This window comes from Serinus canaria, chromosome 24 (genome assembly GCF_022539315.1).
Source record: "Serinus canaria isolate serCan28SL12 chromosome 24, serCan2020, whole genome shotgun sequence".
NCBI classification, from domain to species: domain Eukaryota; kingdom Metazoa; phylum Chordata; class Aves; order Passeriformes; family Fringillidae; genus Serinus; species Serinus canaria.
In genome coordinates this window covers 4,263,058-4,285,177 of record NC_066337.1, presented here as the reverse complement: position 1 = coordinate 4,285,177, position 22,120 = coordinate 4,263,058, and the positions used below count along the sequence as shown (strand labels likewise).

General features: G+C 42.3%; 1 protein-coding gene across 1 annotated transcript; it reads left to right on the top strand.

The window, feature by feature from the left end:
- The first annotated feature begins 320 nt into the window (after window positions 1-320).
- JHY (junctional cadherin complex regulator) lies at window positions 321-21,049 on the top strand. Its single transcript, XM_050983549.1, has 9 exons — window positions 321-436; window positions 2,590-2,962; window positions 5,969-6,452; window positions 12,187-12,297; window positions 15,063-15,589; window positions 16,309-16,564; window positions 18,504-18,584; window positions 19,424-19,543; window positions 20,834-21,049. Exons 2-9 carry the CDS (start codon window positions 2,622-2,624, stop codon window positions 21,026-21,028), a joined length of 2,115 nt encoding a protein of 704 aa, XP_050839506.1. The 5' UTR covers window positions 321-436; window positions 2,590-2,621; the 3' UTR covers window positions 21,029-21,049.
- Window positions 21,050-22,120: the final 1,071 nt, after the last annotated feature.

The window sequence follows — 22,120 nt, the reverse complement described above, 5'->3', positions numbered from 1 at the left end:
TTTCCCAAAGGAAACAATTCCCTTTTCCAATGGAAACAATTCCCTTTCCAATGGAAACAATTCCCTTTCCCAAAGGAAACAATTCCCTTTCCCAATGGAAACAATTCCTTTTCCCAATGGAAACAATTCCTTTTCCCAATGGAAACAATTCCCTTTCCCAATGGAAACAATTCCATGTTCCAATGGAAACAATTCCCTTTCCCAATGGAAACAATTCCCTTTCCGTTTCAGTGGAACGCGGCTGCTCTCGGGCGCTACCACAGCGCCCGCGGGAGGGGGGGAACCGCGCTCCCCCCGCCCTGATGGGTGCGGCCGGCGTCCTCGCGGTTGCCGTGGCAACGGGGACAGCGCGGCACGGCCCGGAATGGGCCCGGGCCCGGAACGGCGGGGACAGGGACACGGACACGGGACAGGGACACGGGACACGGGAACGGCGGTGAGAGGGACACGGGACAGGGACAGGGGAATGGGCTGGGAACAGCGGAGTGAGGGACAGGGACACGGACACGGGACAGGGACACGGGGCAGGGACAGGGGAATGGGCCGGGAACAGCGGAGTGAGGGACAGGGACACGGGACAGGGACAGGGACAGGGACAGGGCAATGGGACGGGAACAGCGGAGTGAGGGACAGGGACAGGGACACGGGAACGGCGGTGGGATGGACAGGGGACACAGGGCAGGGGCCACAGGAATGGTGGTGAGAGGGGACAGGGACACGGGACAGGGACATAGGACAGGGACGGGAACACAGAATAGGAGAGAGGGACAGGGACACTGGAGAGGGACACGGGACAGGGCACCAGAGGATGGGGGACTGGGAGGCAGGATCAGGGACAGCAGAGCAGGTAAGGGGACACGGAAGAGGAGAACAGGGATGACAGGACCAGGGACAGGGGACATGGGAGAGGGAACAGGGATAGGGGACAAGGACAGGGGGTGAGGGAAAGGGGACAGGAAACTGGTACAGTGGACAGGGGACATGAGAGAGGAGATGGGGACGGGGGACCAGGACAGGAGATCAGGGACAGGGAGTGGGGACAGGGAATGTGGGATTGGGCGTGGGTGAGGACACTGGGGACAGGGGACACAGGGCTGGGTGAGGGACATGGCAAAAGGGACAGAGGAGAGGGGTCTGGGGCTGAGAGGAGGCAGGGACAGGGAGCTGGGGACAGTGGCCTTGGGGACACAGTGGCTTTCCTCTGGGGGCTGAGGTCCTGCTCCAGGCCAGCAGATTCCCCACTCCCTGCCCATCCCAGGGCTGCCCTGGTCACTGGTGGGACACAGGGGACACAGGGGACAGTCCGGGTGTCAGGGCTGCCCTCAGGGTGATCTCAGGTGTGAAATATCCAAAATTCTTTATCCCCAGGTGCTGAGGTGACACTGCCTGTGCACCTGGGACCGTGCTGGTGCTGGGTGTGCTGGCACTGGGGCACAGCTCAGCCCTGAACAGCTCACACAGAACAGCTCAGCACAAGAGACCTCAGCACAGAAATCTCAGCAGAGAACAGCTCAGCACAGAGACCTCAGCAGAGAACAGCTCAGCAGAGAACAGCTCACACAGAAATCCCAGCACAGAGATCTCAGCTCAGAAATCTCAGCACAGAGATCTCAGCACAGAAATCTCAGCACAGAACAGCTCAGCACAGAGATCTCAGCACAGAGATCCCAGCACAGAGATCCCAGCACAGAGATCTCAGCACTGAACGCTCCTGTTCCTCCCTCCCACCTCACCTGGGGAATATCTGGCTGTGCAAACGACTTCTGAACCCTTCAGCTGAGTGTAAAGAGCCTCTCATCCTAATTTAGGCAGAGCTGCAGTTCTCCCTGTGCTCCCTGTCACACCCTCTGCTGATTTTACAATAAATCAGCATTGTAAAATCTGATTTTACAATGCTGATTTATTGTAAATAAAAAAACTGCATGAAGAGAACCAAAAGAAATTCATTTTAACTCTCAGAGTTAACAGATAACAGTTTAATTTTTTTTTGTCAGAAACTGGTTTTGCATCATTTATTACCACCAACAGTGGAGATTTCATAGCAGTAAATTCTCTGAGATCTTGGCATTATTGCTTAAAGGAAAATCAGTGGGAATAAAGGAAAATCGGATGAGAACAGAGAATTGTTTAAACAACAGAAGATCAAATTCTGAGCCTAAGCCAATGGGAGCACTCAAATGCAGCTTTTAAATATTATTAAAATGTTTTATGGGTTCTCCAAACAGCTTTTAAATATTATTAAAATGTTTTTTGGGTTCACCAAACAAAATGCAGCTTTTAAATATTATTAAAATGTTTTTTGGGTTCACCAAACAAAATGCAGCTTTTAAATATTATTAAAATGTTTTTTGGGTTCACCAAACAAAATGCAGCTTTTAAATATTATTAAAATTTTTTGGGTTCTCCAAACAACTTCTAAATATTATTGAAATGTTTTCTGTGTTCTCCAAACAAAATGCAGCTTTTAAATATTATTGTAGTGTTTTCTGGGTTCTCCAAACAGCTTTTAAATATTATTGTAGTGTTTTCTGGGTTCTCCAAACAGCTTTTAAGTATTATTGAAATGTTTTCTGTGTTGTCTGAATGCAGGGCTGGTGTGATCCATCCGTGCAGAGCAGGGGATGAATCCTTCAGACATGAAATACATCTCAGTCTCTTCCCCACACACTCACAGCACCACCAACATCCACGTGCCCCCCAAAACCCTGGTGCCCCCCGTGTTCCAAGCTGCCAGCTGGGAAAGGCAGGGGAGCTCTGCCTGCAGCCCTGAGCATTCCCAGGATTCGGACTCAGAGGGCCTGGAAAAGCAGAGGCAGCTCCAGCTGGCAGGGCAGGAGGCTGGGGACAGCCTGGAGGATGACAGCTTGGATGGGGACAGCTTGGAGGGGATGAGTTCTGGAGAGGAAGGAGCTGAGAACGACCCAGAAAAGGAAGGGAAGCCAAAGATTTGTGGCAGTGGAAGGTAAGGAAAAACTTGGGTGGAGAAGAATAATTCTGACTCTTTTAACCTGATGTTCCTCAAGGCCACGTCTCAACATCCTTCAGAAAGCATTAAGTGGGTACATAAAATAAAATTGAATATCCTGTCATATGCATGGAAGGTTGAACCCTGGATAAATTGGGAATAATTCTTGAGTTTAAAGGGATTACATTAAACCCGAAGTAATAACAACGTGCAGTTTCAATTTAATAGTCTACTTAAAATGAAATGACAAACAAATGAAGGCTAAATGATTAATAGCATGCTTTTATTCACCTCCTCAACAAGCAAAATGGCCAGTTATTGAATATTTTATTGTGAGTGCAAATGATGTTAATTGTACTAGAAACATGCTCTAATTTTTAGTAATTTTTTTGGACTGAATACCGTGCTGAATGTGAGGCTCTTCATTAAATGGAAATTTGATTTTATTTTGTTTGAACTCAGCCCAGTAAGTACTCCAGTGCAGTCCATTAAGCAGAGCAAATATCGCAGCACACACATGTGAAACCCCCTCTCTACATCCATTACCAACCTCGGAATTTGAAGAGGAAATGCTGCAGCTGCTGTCTGCTCACCACACTTTTGTTGAGGAGCAGGGAGTCCATCCAACCTCCCCCTGGAGCCGGGGGCAGGAATAAAAGGTGCCCTTTTTGTCTGGGGATGATGAGGGATGAAGGAGCTCTTCACACTCATTTTGTCCCCTGCAGTGACCCGGGCCCAGCCCCACTGTCGGGTTCTGTGCACACATTTCAGCACAAAGGGGCTCTTCAGCATCATCCTCATCCTTGCAATTAGCTGGCAGAGTTCTGTACTCGCTTCTGAGCTGCCTCACCTCGGGCTGCTCACCTGCCAGCTGGGGAGGGTGATGCTGTCCTGGTGGGAAGCAGCTCCAGGAGACCATGGCAGCCATGCTCACCTGGAGAGCAGGGACAAACAGATCAGTTTGTTATTTGGAGCCACTTGAAATACAGGCAGAGCTCCTTGAGAAAGGATAAATAAATGATTTGGGGGTTTTTGATATCATGAACAAGGCCACAGGCTGGGAAATCCAGCAGATTTCTGTAACAGGAGTGGTTTCAGTACCTGTAAATGTTCTCTGGCAGAGCCACCCAGAAAACAGGGATGCACTGCAGGTCCAGGGAAGAAAAATTGTGTTAAAAATAAATAGAAATATTGGCAGAGGCATGGAGTTCGTTGAGAAAGGATAAATAAATGATTTGGGGATTCTTTTTTAGATGTCATGAACAAGGCCACGGGCTGGGGAATCCAGCAGATTTCTGTAGCAGGAGCTGAAGAATCAACAAGGTTTCAGTGGCTGTAAATGTTCTCTGGCAAAGCAACCCAGAAACCAGGGCTGCACTGCAGGTCCAGGGAGGAAAAAATGTTGTTGTTTTTTTTTTAATATCATTAATAAAGCCACAAGCTGGGGAATCCAGCAGATTTCTGTAGCAGGAGCTGAAGGATCCACCAGGTTTCAGTGGCTGTAGGGCTGTGCTGCAGGTCCAGGGAAGAAAAAATTGTGTTAAAAATAAATAGAAATATTTTCAGAGGCATGGAGCTCATTGAGAAAGGATGAATAAATGATTTATTCTTTTTTAGTATCATGAACAAGGCCACAGGCTGGGGAATCCAGCAGATTTCTGTAACAGGAGCTGAAGGATCCACCAGGTTTCAGTGGCTGTAGGGCTGCGCTGCAGGCCCAGGGAAGAAAATTGTGTAAAAAAATAGAAATATTGGCAGAGACCTGTAGGTTGTTGAGAAAGGATGAATACATGATTTAGAGGTTTTTAATATCATGAACAAGGCCACAGGCTGGGGAATCCAGCAGATTTCTGTAGCAGGAGCTGAAAAATCCACCAGGTTTCAGTGGCTGTAGGGCTGCGCTGCAGGCCCAGGGAGGAAAAAATTGTGTTAAAAATAAATAGAAATACAGGCAGAGGCATGGAGCTCCTTGAGAAAGGATGAATAAATGATTAAATTTATTTTAAATATCATGAACAAGGCCACAGGCTGGGGAATCCAGCAGGTTTCTGTAGCAGGAGCTGTTTCAGTGCCTGTAAATGTTCCCTGGCAGAACCACCCAGAACCCAGGGCTGCACTGCAGGTCCAGGGAAGAAAAAAATTGCATTAAAAGCTTTTTTCTCCCCCATTCCTTCCACCTGCACTCCTCCTGGAAGCCTGCTTGGATGGATTTGACTCCTGCAGTTGCTTTTCCTCCCATTGGATCAGATCTTAAAGCAGAAATTGGATCAATTGGGGATTTTTTAAGGCAGAGCATCTGGCTTTGCTTTCTGGCAATTGTAACTCAGAGCAATCATTTGGCCACTTGTTAAAAAATTGTCAAGCACACAGACTTTCCATTTGTGTTTTTATCTGATCACATCCTGTTTTTTAATAAAAAGTGATTTAAAATCTTTTCTAGAAAGAGTGTTTTAACCAAAGCATCAGGATGTTTCACAGCAATGAGGAGAGAAAATAGGAACACAGAGCTGGAGGCTGCTCTTGTTTGGACAGTCTCAAAAGGACACTTGAAAACTGATTTTACCAGGAATTTCACTTTTATTTCACTCAGCAGAGCCTTTGAAGAAGGAACAACACAAATTGCCTTTTGCAGACTGTGTCGTTTTTAAGGAGGCAACAGAACAATGCAATTGATCATTTCACCTTTCAGCTGATTCTGCAAGGATTTAAAAATTTCCATGTCAGATTTAGGATAATGATTGTTTTCCACTGTGATCTGAGTGTTAGACCCATTTATCATTCACTGATGATGGAAATTACAAAGGAAGAGCAAGTCCTGCCTAAATTTTCTACCAAAAAATCTTTGATAAAACTCATCTGATCCTGGTCCCATACTGAATGCACTGGAATCATTCATTTGGCCACAGCAGGACATCACTTTGCACACTGAAATAACCCAGAATTTGTACCATTTATGCATAAATAATTTGGGTTTTTTTGTTTTTTTTTTTTTTTTTTAATTAGGAAAAACCTGCCTGTGGACAAATACTCCAGCCTGAGGTGCAATCCTCATTGGAAGAATGCAAAAAAGGGAGCAGATTTTTTGGAGGCTGAGAAGGCATCCCAAATGTTTGGAGGAGGCAGTGGGGACTTTTCAGTGGATTCATTTTATCTCCATTGTGATGGCTCCTCAGAAAATCATCCACAGGAGGCAGAGAGCCAGGACTCACTCCCAGAGTTTGAGCCAGAATTATTCAGCTTTTCTGGGGCAAACGTGGCCAGCCACAAACCTGATGGGCCACAAGCCAAAAGGGAGGAGCCTGCTGATGGATTTCATCCCAAAAATAATCCTGGCCATGCTTTCCCTCCTCAGAATCAACAGGATCCACCCCAAAGAGCCAAAAAAAACTTTGTGAAAAAAAATAAACGGACTTTGGGCTTGCAGTCGGAGAGGATGAACTCCTACCTTGAGCTGCACAATAAAAAGCAGCAAGTTCTTCAAGGGCAGGTGGGTAAATGTATAAATCCCCTCGTTTCTATAGGTTAGGTCTGTCTGGTGGTGGAGCTCCCAGCTTTGCAGGGGAGGAGCAGATTTGAAATCCACCATGCAAGTGAGAGCCAACTCTGCATTTCCAGGGAGAAATCTTGTCCTGTTCACCCTTTGTGGGATGAGCACAAATCTCCAGCTGCTCCCAAACCCTGTGGTGGACACGTTCCAGCTGCTGTCCCTGGCCAGGGCAGGGTCACAGACCTCACACTGGTTTTTTATCTTGATCTGAAGGAAATCCTGGCTCCTTTCCTGGCATCTGCTCTGCTCTCCTTGGCTGTGGCTCTTTTTGTGCTGCCTCTCATTTTTTCTGCTTGGCCGGTGTGAGTTGGATAATGAGTTTGATCATGTCACCCTGTTAATGTTAGAGTTAGCAGCATAAGTGTGACCATGATTCTCTGCTGTGCCTTGTTCCAGATTTTTCTCAGTGGAGCAAATGCAGAGTTGGTCAGAAGGATCCTCAAGGCCCATCCAGTGCCACCCCTGCCATGCCAGGGACACCTTCAGTGCCCCAAACCCTGCCCAGCCTGGCCTTGGGCACTGCCAGGGGTCCAGGGGCACCCACAGCTGTGCCAGGGCCTGCCCACCCTGCCAGGGAACAATTCCCAATTCCCAACATCCCACCCATCCCTGCCCTCTGGCACTGGGAGCCATTCCCTGGCTCCTGTCCCTCCATCCTTGTCCCCAGCCCCTCTCCAGCTCTCCTGGATCCCCTCCAGGCCCTGGGGGGGCTCTGAGCTCTCCCTGGAGCTTCTCCTGTCCAGGTGAGCCCCCCCAGGTGTCCCAGCCTGGCTCCAGCCCTGCAGCAGCTCCGTGCTTCCCCTGGGCTGTGCCTGGCTCCAGCTCCATGAGGTTTCCATGGGCTGCAGGATCCCAGCCTGGCAGGATCCCAGAACAAATCTGGTTCTGGACAGCAGCACCTGTGCCTGCAAGTTCTGACCATGCACAGTCTGGAAGTTCTCACCATGCACAGTCTGGAGGTTCTGACCATGCACAGTCTGGAAGTTCTCACTTCCTTTTTTAGAGAATTTAATCATTGAATTTCTAATTTTAGAATTTTTAATTTTATAAGTGTAGAATTTAGCCATTTAGAATTTTTTCAGATGAAATATATCTATAAAAACACTGAATTTGGATGTTTAAAGGTGTCATCTTGTGGCTTTTAAAGAAATTATTGCTGACAAGAAGTTCTGATTGATTCACAGTCTGGAAGTTCTGACTGTGCACGGTCTGGAAGTTCTGACAGGAAATTCTGACTGATTCACAATCTGGAAATTCTGATTGATTTACATTCTGGAAGTTCTGACTGTGCACAGTTTGGAAGTTCTGTCTGGAAGTTCTGACTGTGCACAGTCTGGAAGTTCTGATTGATTCACAGTCTGGAAGTTCTGTCTGGAAGTTCTGGCCATGCACAGTCTCAGCCACCTTGTGGCAAGTTAATTACAGTTCCTAATGAACCATTAGGAACGAGTTCATTGCTTTTCCTCGCTATTTATTATGCATAATGAGAGGGGGGGTCACTCAATCACCTCACACAGAAAATTCTCACCTTGGGCAGCTCCAGGACCTTGTGCTCCAAGTGCCACCTCTGCCAAGGCTAATGAAGAGCTGACACCACACCAGAAGGAATTTTCTGACTTCATTCCAGTGCCAGGAATGATGGACAGGATTTTTTTTTTTCTAGTAGAGCTATTAAGAGCACTTGTTTGGTTTTTTTTTTTCACTTCTAATTTGGATGATGGTAAAAATAATGAGTGTGGATGGATGCTAATTAGAGCTGTGTTGATATGATTATGTTTGCTGTTCAGGGAATTCTGGAAATCTTTCCTGTCTAAGTGTTGGAGCCAGGGATCAGGGCTTTGTTGTGCAGACACTGTTTAAAAATATGGACCAGGCAAAGGAGTCAGTGAAAGTCAGGGCTGTGAGATGAGATTGTCTTGCTGCAGTGGCCTTGGGGACAGCAGAGAGGTGACACAGCAGGCAGAGGGGGGGTGGGAAAGTGTGTTCCTGACCTTGACAAGTTGCTGGGAAGTTGTGGATTTGCCATCCCTGGAAGTGTTCCAGGACAGGGCTTGGAGCAGCCTGGGCTGCTGGAAGGTGTCACTGCCCATGGCAGGGGTGGGACAGGATGGGCTTCAAGGTCCCTTCCACCCAAGCATTCCATGATTCTGGGATTCCACGAGTGGCATCACCACCTGCTGGCAGCCACCCCTGGACCTGATTAATTCCCTGTTAATTGGCAGTTCCTTGCCTGATTCCTAACCAGATATCCACGGCTCAGTCTTGTTGGAAGGGGTGAAAAGGGCCTGAGGGGAACCTCGTGGTGGTGCAGGAGCCAACTTTGGTCACCCCAGCTGGAAAACTCCACCCAAAAGTGCAAAACCAGCCAGGCTGTGAAGGAACAGATGTGCCCCAGGTCAGCAATCCAGCTGTGCTGCCCTGAAAGGATTGTTCTGAGCTTTGCAGGGGCTTGGAGCTGAATTTATTGATCTGCTCGCTGCTGGGGGTGTGTGGTGAAATCGTGTTTGCTCTCAGGGCACTGTTAGTGTTCAGAGAAATGATTCTGTGCAGGTGCTTTTACTGAGGAGCTCTGGGTGTCAGGGGTACAAACCCAAATCTGACCCCACATAGGTTCGGGATGGATGTGCTTTTATATTCTATCATTATATAACTTTCATGGTAATTATTAAACTCCATTGTTCTATTGTATACATAGATTTCAGCCACCTTAGACTAGGAACATACAGTTTGTCATTGTTCTTCCTCTGGTTATACAATAATTATTTTAATTACTAATCAATCATTTCAGCTAGCAATTATACTACTTACACAGGTAAAACACAAAGCTCAACATTTCAGAGTTTATCTGAGCATTTTCCAGGGCCCCACCATCAGCAGGACTCGGTGCACAACTGATTAAAACACTTCCAGCCTCACTGTGCACGATTTACATTCACAGATTTACCAGAGCACAGGTTTTTTATATATTTTTATATATATTATATATTTTATTTTATTTTTTTATTATTTTATTCAGGTTTTTATACCTGATTCCTAAAGACCCCCAGGCTGAGTTCCTTTGAGAGGGTTTGTGGCACGCTCTTTCATTTACCAGAGCACACCACAAACCCGGGCTGATCTGTACATTTCCTCATTCATACAGCATTTTATACAGGGGTTTTTTATTATTTTATTCAGGTTTTTAATATATTTTTATGTATATTTATATATATTTATATATTTTATTTTATTTTCTATTATTTTATTCTGGTTTTTTATATATTTTTATATATTTATATATATAATTTTATTTTTTATTATTTTATTCAGGTTTTTATATACATATATTTTTATATTTTTATATATTTTATTTTACTATTTTATTCAGGTTTTTTATATATTTTTATATATATTTTACTTATTTATTTATTTATTTATTTATTAGATTATTTTATTCAGGTCTTTATGGCTGATTCCTAAAGACCCCCAAGATGAGTTCCTTTGAGAGGGTTTGTGGCACGCTCTTTCATTTACCAGAGCACACCACAAACCCGGGCTGATCTGTACATTTCCTCATTCATACAGCATTTTATCCAGGTTTTTATGCCTGATTCCTAAAGACCCCCAGGCTGAGTTCCTTTGAGAGCGAGAGAGAGCGAGGCAGAGGGAGAAGCAGAGGCCCAATCTAGCTCAGCTGTGCTCCATCCCAGTTGCTTCCCTACCTCCCAGCCCCTTACTTCAAAGCCAGGAACATAATGTACAATTTTTTAATGGCTCTAGAGCAAGGCACTCAGACTCTGTGTGCACTGAGCCTTCCCTCGGTGTAAACACCTCATCGAGATTGCCTGTGCTTCAACAATAGCAGCCAAATGCAATTGGAGAAGCACAAGGCTTTGAAGTCCTCCCTGCAAAGGCTGGTTTGGCAGTCTGGGATAATGACATGCCATGATTGCTGCCTTTGTTGTATCTTTTTCAGTGGAGAAGCAATTATGGGCCTCAATTTAACAGAATAGGCATTACACAGCTTATGATTCTCAAAATGCAATTTCATTTGATCATTTGCTCAATTTGATTGGTATTAATAGAATGGTTCACCAAAAAAAAAAAAGGGAAAAAAAAGGGGAAAAAACTGCTGGCAGAGGTTGTGTCCTGTTCCTCTTTCAAAGAGATAATGTAGAAGTATGTTTTACCTGCCCAGCACTCCATCCATGCTCTGAGTCACTTGGTTCCACCAAAAACATCTTATTCACTGCACAGCTCTGTCTGTCCACAGCTCAGGAAAAGCTCCGTGGCATTTTTTAATTTCCTTGTGAATCTTTCCAGTGATTTACGTTGGGTTTGGAGCCGTGAGTTCACCCCTAAATCCAGCAATAATCCCTGCCCCCCTGTTCTCTCTGCCCCAATCTCTCAGCCCCAGAGTGACAGGCTCAGTTTCCCACAGTTTTTTTTCCACTGATGATTTTCAGTTGATCAATCTCTTGGCCATAAAGAGAATGATCAACTGAAAATTGATATTATCTCATCCCACTGCCACTTCTCCTGTGGGAGCACCCTGGGATTCCTGTCCCAGTCACACTGCCCACTAAAACACTCAGCAGGATGGTTTGGGACAAAAACCAGAAACTAAAAAAATCCATTTCCTGCAGGTTTATTAACTAAAAAAAAAACTTTATTTCAAGAAAAAAATGAATTCCTGCTCAATTTGCAAGGGGATCACTCCTCTTGGTGCAGTGCACAAACCCCAATCGTGCTGCACAGAAATCTGGAGCCGTGCCTGTGTGGAGCTCTCGTTGTCTGGGAGCTCTGGGGATCGCAGATTTCACTCTGCAGCCCCAGGGTTGGGTTTGTGCAGCTTTTCCACCCAGGCTGGATGAGATTGCCTGGCCAGGGATGGTTCTGCTCCTTTGCTGCCATTAGCTGCAATTCCTCCCTGGGCATGGAGCAGCTCAGACACTGCAGAGTTTCTGTGCTGCACAATTTTCCTTTCTTTTATTCCTCTTAAAGGTAGAAGGAATCATCCCTCCCTTTAATTGGGTTTTGCTTCTTTTTTTTTTTCCTTTAACCATTTCCTTGTCATCCATTCCATCCCGCCAAAATTCAGCATTTTAATTTTAATTTAATTTTAATTTTACATAATTTTAATTTTAATTTTAATTTTAATTTTATTTTAATTTTAATTTTATTTTAATTTTAGTTTAATTTAATTTAATTTTAACTTTAATTTTAATTTTAACTTTAACTTAATTTTAATTTTAATTTTAATTTAATTTAATTTTAATTTCAATTTTAACTTAAATTTAATTTTAATTTTAATGTTAATTTTAATGTTAATTTTAACGTTATTGTTAATTTAATTTTAATTTTAATTTTAATTTTAATTTTTAATTTTAATTTTAATTTAATTTTAATTTAATTTTCGTTTAATTTAATTTTAATTAATTTAATTTTAACTTTAACCTAATTTAATTTTATTTTAATTAATTTAATTTTAATTTTAACCTTAATTTAATTTTAATTTTAATGTTAATCTTAATGTTAATTTTAATGTTAATTTTAACTTTAATTTTCATTTTAATGTTAATTTTAATTTTAATGTTAATTTTAATGTTAATTTTAATGTTAATTTCCACATGATTTCCCCAAGATTTTAAGACCTCCCCTGGTTGCTGTGACCATGAGCATTCCTGGTTTTTAGGTCCCAGATCCTGCAGCAGCTGATGAAGAACCCCTCCAGAATGTCCCAGCGCCCCAGGCTGGGAGAATGAAGCCTGAAGAGCAATGGCACCCAAAAGGAGAGCAGCTCAAGGTGCCTTCCTGAGAGAATTTAATCACTGAAATTCAGCAGAATTGAGCATTTTAGAATTGGAAATTTTTCAAATTGAACTATAGTTTAATACATAAATAGTACATATTTATATTTAAATTATAGCCATATTATAAATATAATATCTATTTTAATATTTTATATATATAAATATTTTATGAGTTGAAATATATCCATAAAAGCACTGAATTTGGGTGTTTAAGGCTGTTATCTTGTGGCTTTTAAAGTAATTATTACTGACAAGAAATCCTGAAATTTCCATCCACAGATGAGCACTGTAATTTAATGTATGTGTGCTTTAGGTGCCAACATAATTTAAAGCAAAATGCCAAGAAATTCTGAGCTCACAGAATCCATGATTGTCTATTTAGGGGATTATTTGATAATTAAATTATCTAGATTATTTGATAATTTCAAATTCCAAACTAGCACATGGTGGTGTTTGATGGTTTGGGAAATTCTGAGCCAGAACTTCCCCATTTCTGCCTGATTTGTCCCCTAAAATGAAGGGGGAGTGAATTCATTGCCACAAGCTAGAAAATGAACCAAATCATCCAAATAAATTCTCACAATCCTCCCAAAGCATCCAACACAGCCCTGTGCTGATTGATCGTTTCAGATTATCCACAAAATTATATCCTAAATAAATTCTGTCTCAGAATCCTCTCAAATCATCAAACACTTCCCTGTATTTATCATTTTAGATTATCAACTAAATCATCTCCTAAATAAATTCTGTCTCAGAATGTCCCCAAGCCATCAAACTCAATAAATACTGATTTATAATTTTAGATTATCAACCAAATCATCCCCTAAATAAATTCTCACAATCCTCCCAAACCATCCAACACAGCCCTGTACTGATTGATCATTTCAGATTATCCACAAAATTATATCCTAAATAAATTCACAGAATCCTCCCAATTCATCAAACTCAATAAATACTAATTTATAATTTTAGATTATCCACAAAATTATATCCTAAATAAGTTTTATCTCAGAATGCCCCCAAACCACTGAACAGAACCTGCACTGATTTATCATTTTAGATTATCAACTGAATTATATCCTAAATAAATTCTCACAATCTTCCCAAACCATCAAACTCATCCCTCTACTAATTTATCATTTTAGATTATCAACCAAATCATCTCCTAAATAAATTCTGTCTCAGAATGCCCCCAAGCCATCAAACCCAATAAATACTGATTTATCATTTTAGATTATCAATCAATAAATAAATTCTCACAATCTTCCCAAACTATCAGACACAACCATGTGCTAATTTATCATTTTAGATTATCAGCTAAATCATCTCCTAAATAAATTCTGTCTCAATGTCCCCAAGCCATCAAACTCAATAAATACTGATTTATAATTTTAGATTATCAACCAAATCATCTCCTAAATAATTTCTCACAATCCTCCCAAACCATCAAAGAGAAACCTGTACTAGTTTATAATTTTAGATTATCAACCAAATTATATCCTAAATAAATTCTGCCTCTCAATCCTCCCAAACCATCAAACACAACCCTGAACTGATTTATAATTTTAGATTATCAACCAGATAAACTCCGAAATAAATTCTCACAATATTCCCAAACTCTCAGACACAACCCTCTACTAATTTATGATTTTAGATTATCAACCAAATCATCTCCTAAATAAATTCTGTCTCAGAATGCCCCCAAACCATCAAACTCAATAAATTAATCGAGCCATTTTATTAAACTTGATAAAATGATTTATAATTTTAGATTATCAACCAAATTATATCCTAAATAAATTCTCAGAATCCTCCCAAACCATCAAACTCAATAAATACTGATTTATAATTTTAGATTATCAACCAAATCATCTCCTAAATAAATTCTGTCTCAGAATGCCCCCAAACCATCAAACACAACAACCCTGTGATAATTCATAATTTTAGATTACCAACCAATCTCCTAAATAATTTCCCAGAATCCTCCCAAACCATCCAACACAGCCCTGTGCTAATTCAGGCTGGAGCTGGGTGCATTTCCCACCTCTTTAATCCCATTTATAGTTATTATAGTTTATAATTTATGGTTATTATCCTTTATCATTTCTATAATATATTATTTTTATAATTTATAATTATTCTATCCTTTATATAATATACAATTGTCTGTGTAATTTATAATTATGTTTATAATTTCTATAATCTACTATTATTTCTATTTTTATCATTTATAATTTTTATCATTCCTATAACATAAGATTATTTCTATAACTGGCATCAGGCTGTTCTGCCATGGGCCAGGGTGTGCAAAGCCATTTTCCCCTGAAATCTGGCACACAAAATCAAGAACTGATTTGATTTTTGGAGCATTTTTCCAGGTGGTTGACAGAGAGCTCTGGGTTATTCCCAGGGTTGGATCTGAGAATTTTAGGGCACCCTTTTGGCACCTCCTGCAGGTAAAATCCACATTGAGCACACCTGGTTTGCACCTGCCAGGACCCGATTTTATAGCCCAGTGCTGCAGAATTTGTCTCAGGCCATTGGGCAAAGTTTAATGCAGAATTATTCACCGAGCAGCACCTGGATAACATCTCTGCTCTGTTCTGGACTGAGGGTGCCTTTAAATTCAAATTTTGGGTTGAATCCACCATGAGCAGGGTTAGATCCAGCAGCTCAGAGGGGTTTTGCTGTGAGTGATGGAATTTACACCTGAGTATCTGCATATTGGGGATTCAGCCAGCTGTGGTGACTGTTCCAGGAGCAGCCCCGGTTCCTGCAGAGACCCAGAGCAGAGCCCCTGCAGCCCCTTGGTGCCAGAGCTCTCCCGAGCAGAGCCAGCCAGGAGCCCCCAGCAGCAGCAGGAGAAGCCAATCCCTGGATCCAGAGGCTCCAGCACACCCCAGGATTCCAGGCTGCCCCCCCTGCCCTGGGCCAGGATCCCAGCTCAGCCCTGCACCCAATTTATCATTTCCCCAATTCAATCCTCACCAGCCCTGCCTATTTTCTCCCAATATTTCAGAATTTTTACCCACCAGAGGTTTTAAATCCTGAATATCCCAGTCAGGAGGACAAGAAATACCAGCAGGACTCTGCAGCTGGAATTCCACAGCAATTCCCAGCCAGTGCCATCCCTGGGCAGCATTTTCCCAGGAATAACAGCAGCAGTGACCAGGCACATCCAGAACTGGAGAATATTTTATCTGAATTTAATGCCATTTTTCAAGAAAGGGTGAAGGATCAATCACCACTTCCAGATTTCAAAAATCACATCCACGAGGATCACAGGTATCAGAATAGTTTGTGGTAAGGATTTAAGTGGTAAAATAATATTATCATGGCCCTGTGGTGCCCAGAAAATAAACAAAAAAATGATTTAAAGTCCAAAATATAAAGTTTTTTGCTACAACCCTGCCATTAGAATTTATTACTCATTGAAGATTCATGATAGGTGTTGATTTTTAAATATGGCCTTGGAAAAGGACAGCTCTGTCCTCCAGGGGTGGAAATTTCCAAAATTGAAAGTTTCCTTTCAGGAGGCTGGGTGGGAAAGTTTAAAATATGGATAGAAAATGGCATTGGGCATAAATTTAGAGTTTGTAGCAAAATTGGCTTTGCAGGGTGGATATCCTGAGTCAGCTCTGTCCCTAAAGGGGAGAGCAGGAAAATCCTCAGTTGTGAAGAATTTCACCTGTCTTGATTTTTAACAAAATGAAGGTTTAATTCACATAAACAAATAATTCTGTCAGTACTCAGCACCCTGATCCAAAACCTTTCATTTCCTTCAATCACCTTTGCATCAGGCTGAAATTTCCCCATTTTGGGGGTTTTATTCCCATTTATTTTCCATTCACTTGGGTGCAAGCAAAGTCATTTCTTGTGAAATCCTGAAATCCTCACCTTCCCATCTCCCTGCTCCCCTCGTTCAGGTTGTTTGCTGTGTGTAAATTCAGATTTTTACTCTTTCCCCCTCATTTTTGAAGGCCTTTTCCATGTTTTCCTCACAGCTCACCAACATCTGCTTGTAGAATCTCCCATTTCATAGAAAAGGACCAGCATCAGCCAAGAATTTGTGATTTTGAAGATGATTTTGCTGGCACTTGGCTGTGGGGTTTGTTCCCGCCTGCCCTGCCCCAGGAGCACAGGGGATCCCAGGGAGATTCAGGAAAAGCTGAAGGAAATCCAAGGAAAATGAGAAGAAGCAGCTCAGAAGGGTCACTCCTGCAAAGGGAGAAGCAAAACCAGCCCAAAGTCAGCAAGAAGGTGAGGAGATAGATGTGGTTTTTCTGTTCCCCCTCGAACACTTCTTATTAATAATCCAAATTAAAAAATAAACTATAAATAGGGACTGAGAAATGTTGTACAAGCACATGGACACAGAGCAGAGCATTAAAAATCGTGGAGCAAAGGCAGAAATAGAGACTGAGATCATTTTAGAGCAAAGGGATCCACCTGGATCAGAGAGCTCCCTGAAATCATTTTAGAGCAAAGGGATCCACCTGGATCAGAGAGCTCCCTGAAATCATTTTAGAGCAAAGGGATCCCCCTGGATCAGAGAGCTCCCTGAAATCATTTTAGAGCAAAGGGATCCACCTGGATCAGAGAGCTCACTGAAATAATTTTGGTTCATTTGGTTCACTGAAATCATTTTAGAGCAAAGGGATCCACCTGGATCAGAGAGTTCCTGAAATAATTTTGGTTCATTTGGCTCACTGAGATCATTTTAGAGCGAAGGGCTCGGTCTGGTTTGGCTGCAGGGACACACAGAGCAGGGTTTGTCCTGTCACTGATCCTCAGATAAAATTATTTTAATTTACCAGGGTCAGGCTGTTTGAGGAGCAGCAGGCAGCCTCAGATCTGAGCCAGCCATTATCCTGCTCACACTCCTTTCTTGTGCAGCTCTCCAAGGGATTCCAGCCCCAAATCTGGAGGATTTCATCCCAAAGCTCCTGATGGTCCTTATTAAACCCTGGATTTCTGTCTCCTCTGCATGCCCACTTGTCCTGGTGTCACCACTTAGGGGCACAGCAGAAAGCTGCCCGTGACAAATTCAATGTTTGAGGGGTTTGCTCCAGGTCTCAGGGCAGACAAACTAAGCTGGAATAATGATTTCATGCACTTGGGGCATTGCTGCCTGAGTGCCTCTAAGAAGAATTAGGATTATGATGGGGGCTGAAGGGCAGAGCTCCTTCTCTTTCTGTTCAAACCATTGTTTCTTGCAGCAGTTTTCTCACGCTCCACATGTGAGGAATGCACAGAGAACCAGACTGGTTGTGCTGCCAGCAAAATCCAATTTTTCCTAATAAACAAATGCTCTCATTGCAGCCAGGGAGGAACCCCTGACTTTGTGGGACACAGAGAATTTAACTCCTCACTGTACCCCAAATTCAAACTTAGTGAGTTGTAGCAGGTAAGAGCAGGGACAGCTGACACAAAGAAACCTCAAACAGGAAATTCAGTGCACCAAATTCATTTCTCAAATTAATTTCACTTGAACCTGTGTTTTGAAGAAATGCCCATTTTATTTGCATATGGAAATTTCATGCCTTACTCTGTGGTTGGAATTACCACAGAGCTGATCATAACGAGCTTCACTCACAAGTTTTTAAAGCATAATTCCCTTCTAAAAATGTGGCCTTGGAAGAGAATAAAAATATTATGGAGGGTTTGGAGTCTTTGTGTGACATCCTGGAGGGTTTGGAGTCTTTGTGTGAAGTCCTGAAGTGTTGGATGGCATCACCCACCACTCCTGCCCCTGCAAAGCCTTTGCTGTGCAGAAAAATGTGGATTTTTCAGCTTTCACAACAAGGCAAGGTTGTTCTCACTGACATCATTTGCCTGATTTTTGCCACCAGAGTCAGGTAATTTTATCTGCCTCTCTCACAGAAAATTTCTTTGGAGCCTCATTCTAACCACAAATGAATGGCTTTAGGCTGGTTCACAATAAAACTCACCAAAGGTCATTTTTGACTGAGAAAACATCACTTTGTGATTGGGATATTTGGCAATTTCCCACCTGGATCCAAAGGAAATTCTGTGTCCCATTAACTCAGTCCTGCTGGTCACTTCTTTAAAATGAGACATGCCAGGGATGGGACTGAGATTGCAAATGAAATCCTGAGCTTTCCACTACCAGACCTCCTTGAATTATTCTCTCTGTGCAATCATGTCAAGGAAAATCTGTTTGCTCTTTGGTTTTCAGCTGGGTGGCTCCAAATTCTGCCTCAATCTGAGTATGAAGCTTGGAGGCCTTGGACCTGACTATGAAACAATCAAAGAGAAAGTGAGTAAACCAAAAGTGGCAGAGAAATCATCATTTGTGATCCTCTGGGACTTTATATCCTTGGAGAAAGGGAATAAACCAGAAGTGGATTTAGGCAGGGGAGAGTGGCAGAGAAATCATAATTTGTGATTCTCTGGGACTTTATATCCTTGTCTTGAGAGAGATACCCTTGGAGAAAAGGAATAAACCAAAAGTGGCAGAGAAATCATCATTTGTGATTCTCTGGGACTTTATATCCTTGGCTTGAGAGAGATACCCTTGGAGAAAAGGAATAAACCAAAAGTGGATTTAGGCAGGGGAGAGTGGCAGAGAAATCCTCATTTATGATTATCTGGGATCTAGCTGGAGATCCTACAGGAAAATTCCAATAAAAGCAAAGACAGCTGTCCTGGGGATAATTTTAACCCTCTTATTTTTAAAAACCAGAAAAAGGAATTAATCAGGGCTAATTGGACATCAGGAAATGACACACTCAAGGCTGAGTTGTCATTCCCAGTGCAAAGATCCACCAAAGGTTCCAAGCTGTGTAAACACAAGAAAATATCTGGCTGCACTCTGGTGAAATGGAGACAGATTGTTCAGGACAGAATAAAGATGGACCTGGCACATTTCTGCTGAGCTCCATCCTCTATTCAGCCCAGGGAAAAGCTCTTAAAAGGGAAAAGCAACTAAAAAAAGCTGTGCCATTTATCAGGGCTTCCTGTTGTGTGCTGAGGAGGGATCAATGGCAAAGGCAGCTGAAGAGCAGCAGAGGTGGAAATGGAATATTGGTGGGAAAAGGCTTCCATTGATGGATCCCCCCAGCATTGAATTCCAGGCCTCTGCTCTGCTTTTCTCAGAAAGAAAAGATGAAGCTGCAGAAGGAATATTCCAGGCAAATTAAGGAATATAACATGAAGAACATCACTGTGCTCCAGAGGCTGCCTGCAAAGCCCCCGGTGTCAGTGGCCAGGCAGAAGGTAAGAGCTGAGTCCCTCCAGGTCCAGGACCAAGCTGGAATTCAGTAATGTCAGAATTCCTCAGTTTATTCCCAAAATAAACAACTAGGAGATAAAATTGTGTTGTTTGGGTGGCAAAAAGGGGTTTGGATTCTTGAAGAGCTGAGTCCCTCCCAAAGTGTTCCTGAGGGTGACAGGTGAGCCCTGCAGGTCCAGCACCAAGCTGGGATTCAATAATATCAGAATTCCTCAGTTTATTCCCAAAATTAAACCACTAAGAGATAAAATTGTGTTGTTCGGGTGGCAAAAAGAAGTTTGGATTCTTTTGGGGACTTCACCAGGAGATTATTCAACTTCCCCTGGAGACATGAGGTGCTCCCAAATCCCTGCAGCACACAGGCACCAAAACCCACCCAGGCTGGAGCAGCTCCAGCATTTCTGTAAAACTCTTTCCATTCCTTCTCCAGTTCCATGTTCCAGGCATCATTTTGCTTTTTAATTTTGATAATTAAGTACATTATGCAGGAGAACCTGAGCTTGTCCTGTTAACCTGCAAAACTCCCTGCCTGAGGGCAAGGCCTCAATGAGACTGGAAAAAAAATGTTTATAAATCTTTATAAATGTAAAGATTTGTGTTGCTCTTTCTTTTTCCAAATAAAAACAATTCCTCAGTGTCTAAGGTGGCTTCCAGTGGTGCCAGGAAGCAAATCTTGGGCTGGGTTATGTTGCAGTCACCCCTGAAGAATCTGGGATTGAATTCTGCCAGAAGCAAGCTCAGGAATTCAGAGATATCTTACCCAACCCACCAAAATGTTTGGGAAATATTCAGGGTATTTAGGATACTATGAAACAATCACAGAGAAAGTGAGGAAACCAAAAGGGGATTGAGGCAGGGGAGAGTGGCAGAGAAATCAGAATTTGTGATTCTCTGGGACTTTATATCCTTGGCTTGAGAGAGATACCCTGGGAGAAAGGGAATAAACCAGAAGTGGATTGAGGCAAGGGAAAGTGGCAGAGAAATCATAATTTGTGATTCTATGGCATTTTATATCCTTGGCTTGAGAGAGATATCCTTGGAGAAAGGGATAAACCAGAAGTGGATTGAGGCAAGGGAAAGTGGCAGAGAAATCATAATTTGTGATCTATAGCATTTTATATCCTTGGCTTGAGAGAGATATCCTTGGAGAAAGGGAATAAAACAAAAATGGATTGAGACAGAGGAGAATGGAAAATATTTGGAAAATATTTAGGATTTTTTGAAATTTTGGCCAGGTTCTCTCCTGCTCACTTCCCCCAGTTTTGCTGCTTTAGGCTCTGGAATACGCCAAGAGCATTCCAAGACCAAGGACTTTCCTGGCGAGGCCGGAGCAGGAGGTGAAGGAGGCTCTGCCCCGGGCTCCAGCTGCACCCAGCCTGCCCAAAATCCCATCCCTGGAATCCCTGTGGAGCAGGCACGAGAAGGAGAAGGAAGCTGTGGCTGCTTTTGAGGCCCTTCACATCCTGTAGGTATTTGGGAAATCTCAGGGATCGAGGCAAAAATGCCTGAATTGTTTTCTTTTCAGCTATGACCATCCCATTTTCATTTCCTAGTCCACTGAAATTTAAACTGGCCGAAGTTTAATTATTCTTAAATGTTAGAACTGGTTCTAATTGTTCTACTTGTACCTATTTTGTTAATAAATTGACTTTTTGCATTTATAGCATTTTAAATATAGTCCTCTGTCCTTTTGTTAGAAAATGTTTAATTAGAAATTTAGTCCTCTGTCCTTTTGTTAGAAAATGTTTTATTTGAAATTTAATCCTCTGTTCTTTTGTTAGAAAATGTTTTATTAGAAATTTAGTTTTGCTTTGAAATAAAGGATCTGACAGTTGCATTTTCAAACCAGTCAGCTCTTGGCTTGTCACAGCTGGGTCATTTTTAAACAGACAGACATATCTACAAAACATTTAAAATAAACTTCTGTTTCATCTGATGATCTTATTTATTTTTCTGAAGTGCAGAAGAGACTTTTGGCCAGAAATAAATCAAAAATAATCCATTGCTGCTAAAAAAGAGAACAAAAATATGCCCCAAATGCAGCAGTTGTTAATGACACAATGCTAATTATTTAATTGTTACTCTGTTGTCTCTTAGGGAAGAGTTTCAGTGATAAAAACAAAATTTTGAAGGTTCATTTGGGACAAGGAAATTCCAAACAAGTCCTGGCTGAGCATGCAGACAATCTGGGATTAGCCAGGAGCAGTTGGAGAATAGATTGGGTAACTGAGGGTAATTGAGAGCTGCATGTTTGAGAGGAAAGAGCTTTTAACAGATTAAGGCTGTAAAAATAACAACAAACAGATGGGATTCTTAGGGCGCTCCCATTTCTTGAACTGAGCAAATTATGAATTAAGTCACCATATGAAATGTGATTAGAGCACACAGCCAGGGAATTTGGGCTAAAACCTCCTGGAAAAGAGGCTGGAGAAAGGAAAAAAAAACCCCAACCACTCTGTGATGGTGTGGAATTGCTTTATCCCATTTATTTGGTCTCTTTTTAATGGGGGCTCCCAATTTAATTTGGGGAAAAGGGATCCCAGTTCTGCCCTTCCTCATGG

What these genes read in the sequence shown, in the direction of transcription:
- JHY (XM_050983549.1), top strand. Translation starts at nt 2,622, where the DNA reads ATGAATCCTTCAGACATGAAATACATCTCAGTCTCTTCCCCACACACT. An exon ending in AGCAAGTTCTTCAAGGGCAG is followed by an intron (nt 6,453 to 12,186) that starts GTGGGTAAATGT and finishes CCTGGTTTTTAG; the next exon opens with GTCCCAGATCCTGCAGCAGC. An exon ending in CAAAAGGAGAGCAGCTCAAG is followed by an intron (nt 12,298 to 15,062) that starts GTGCCTTCCTGA and finishes TGACTGTTCCAG; the next exon opens with GAGCAGCCCCGGTTCCTGCA.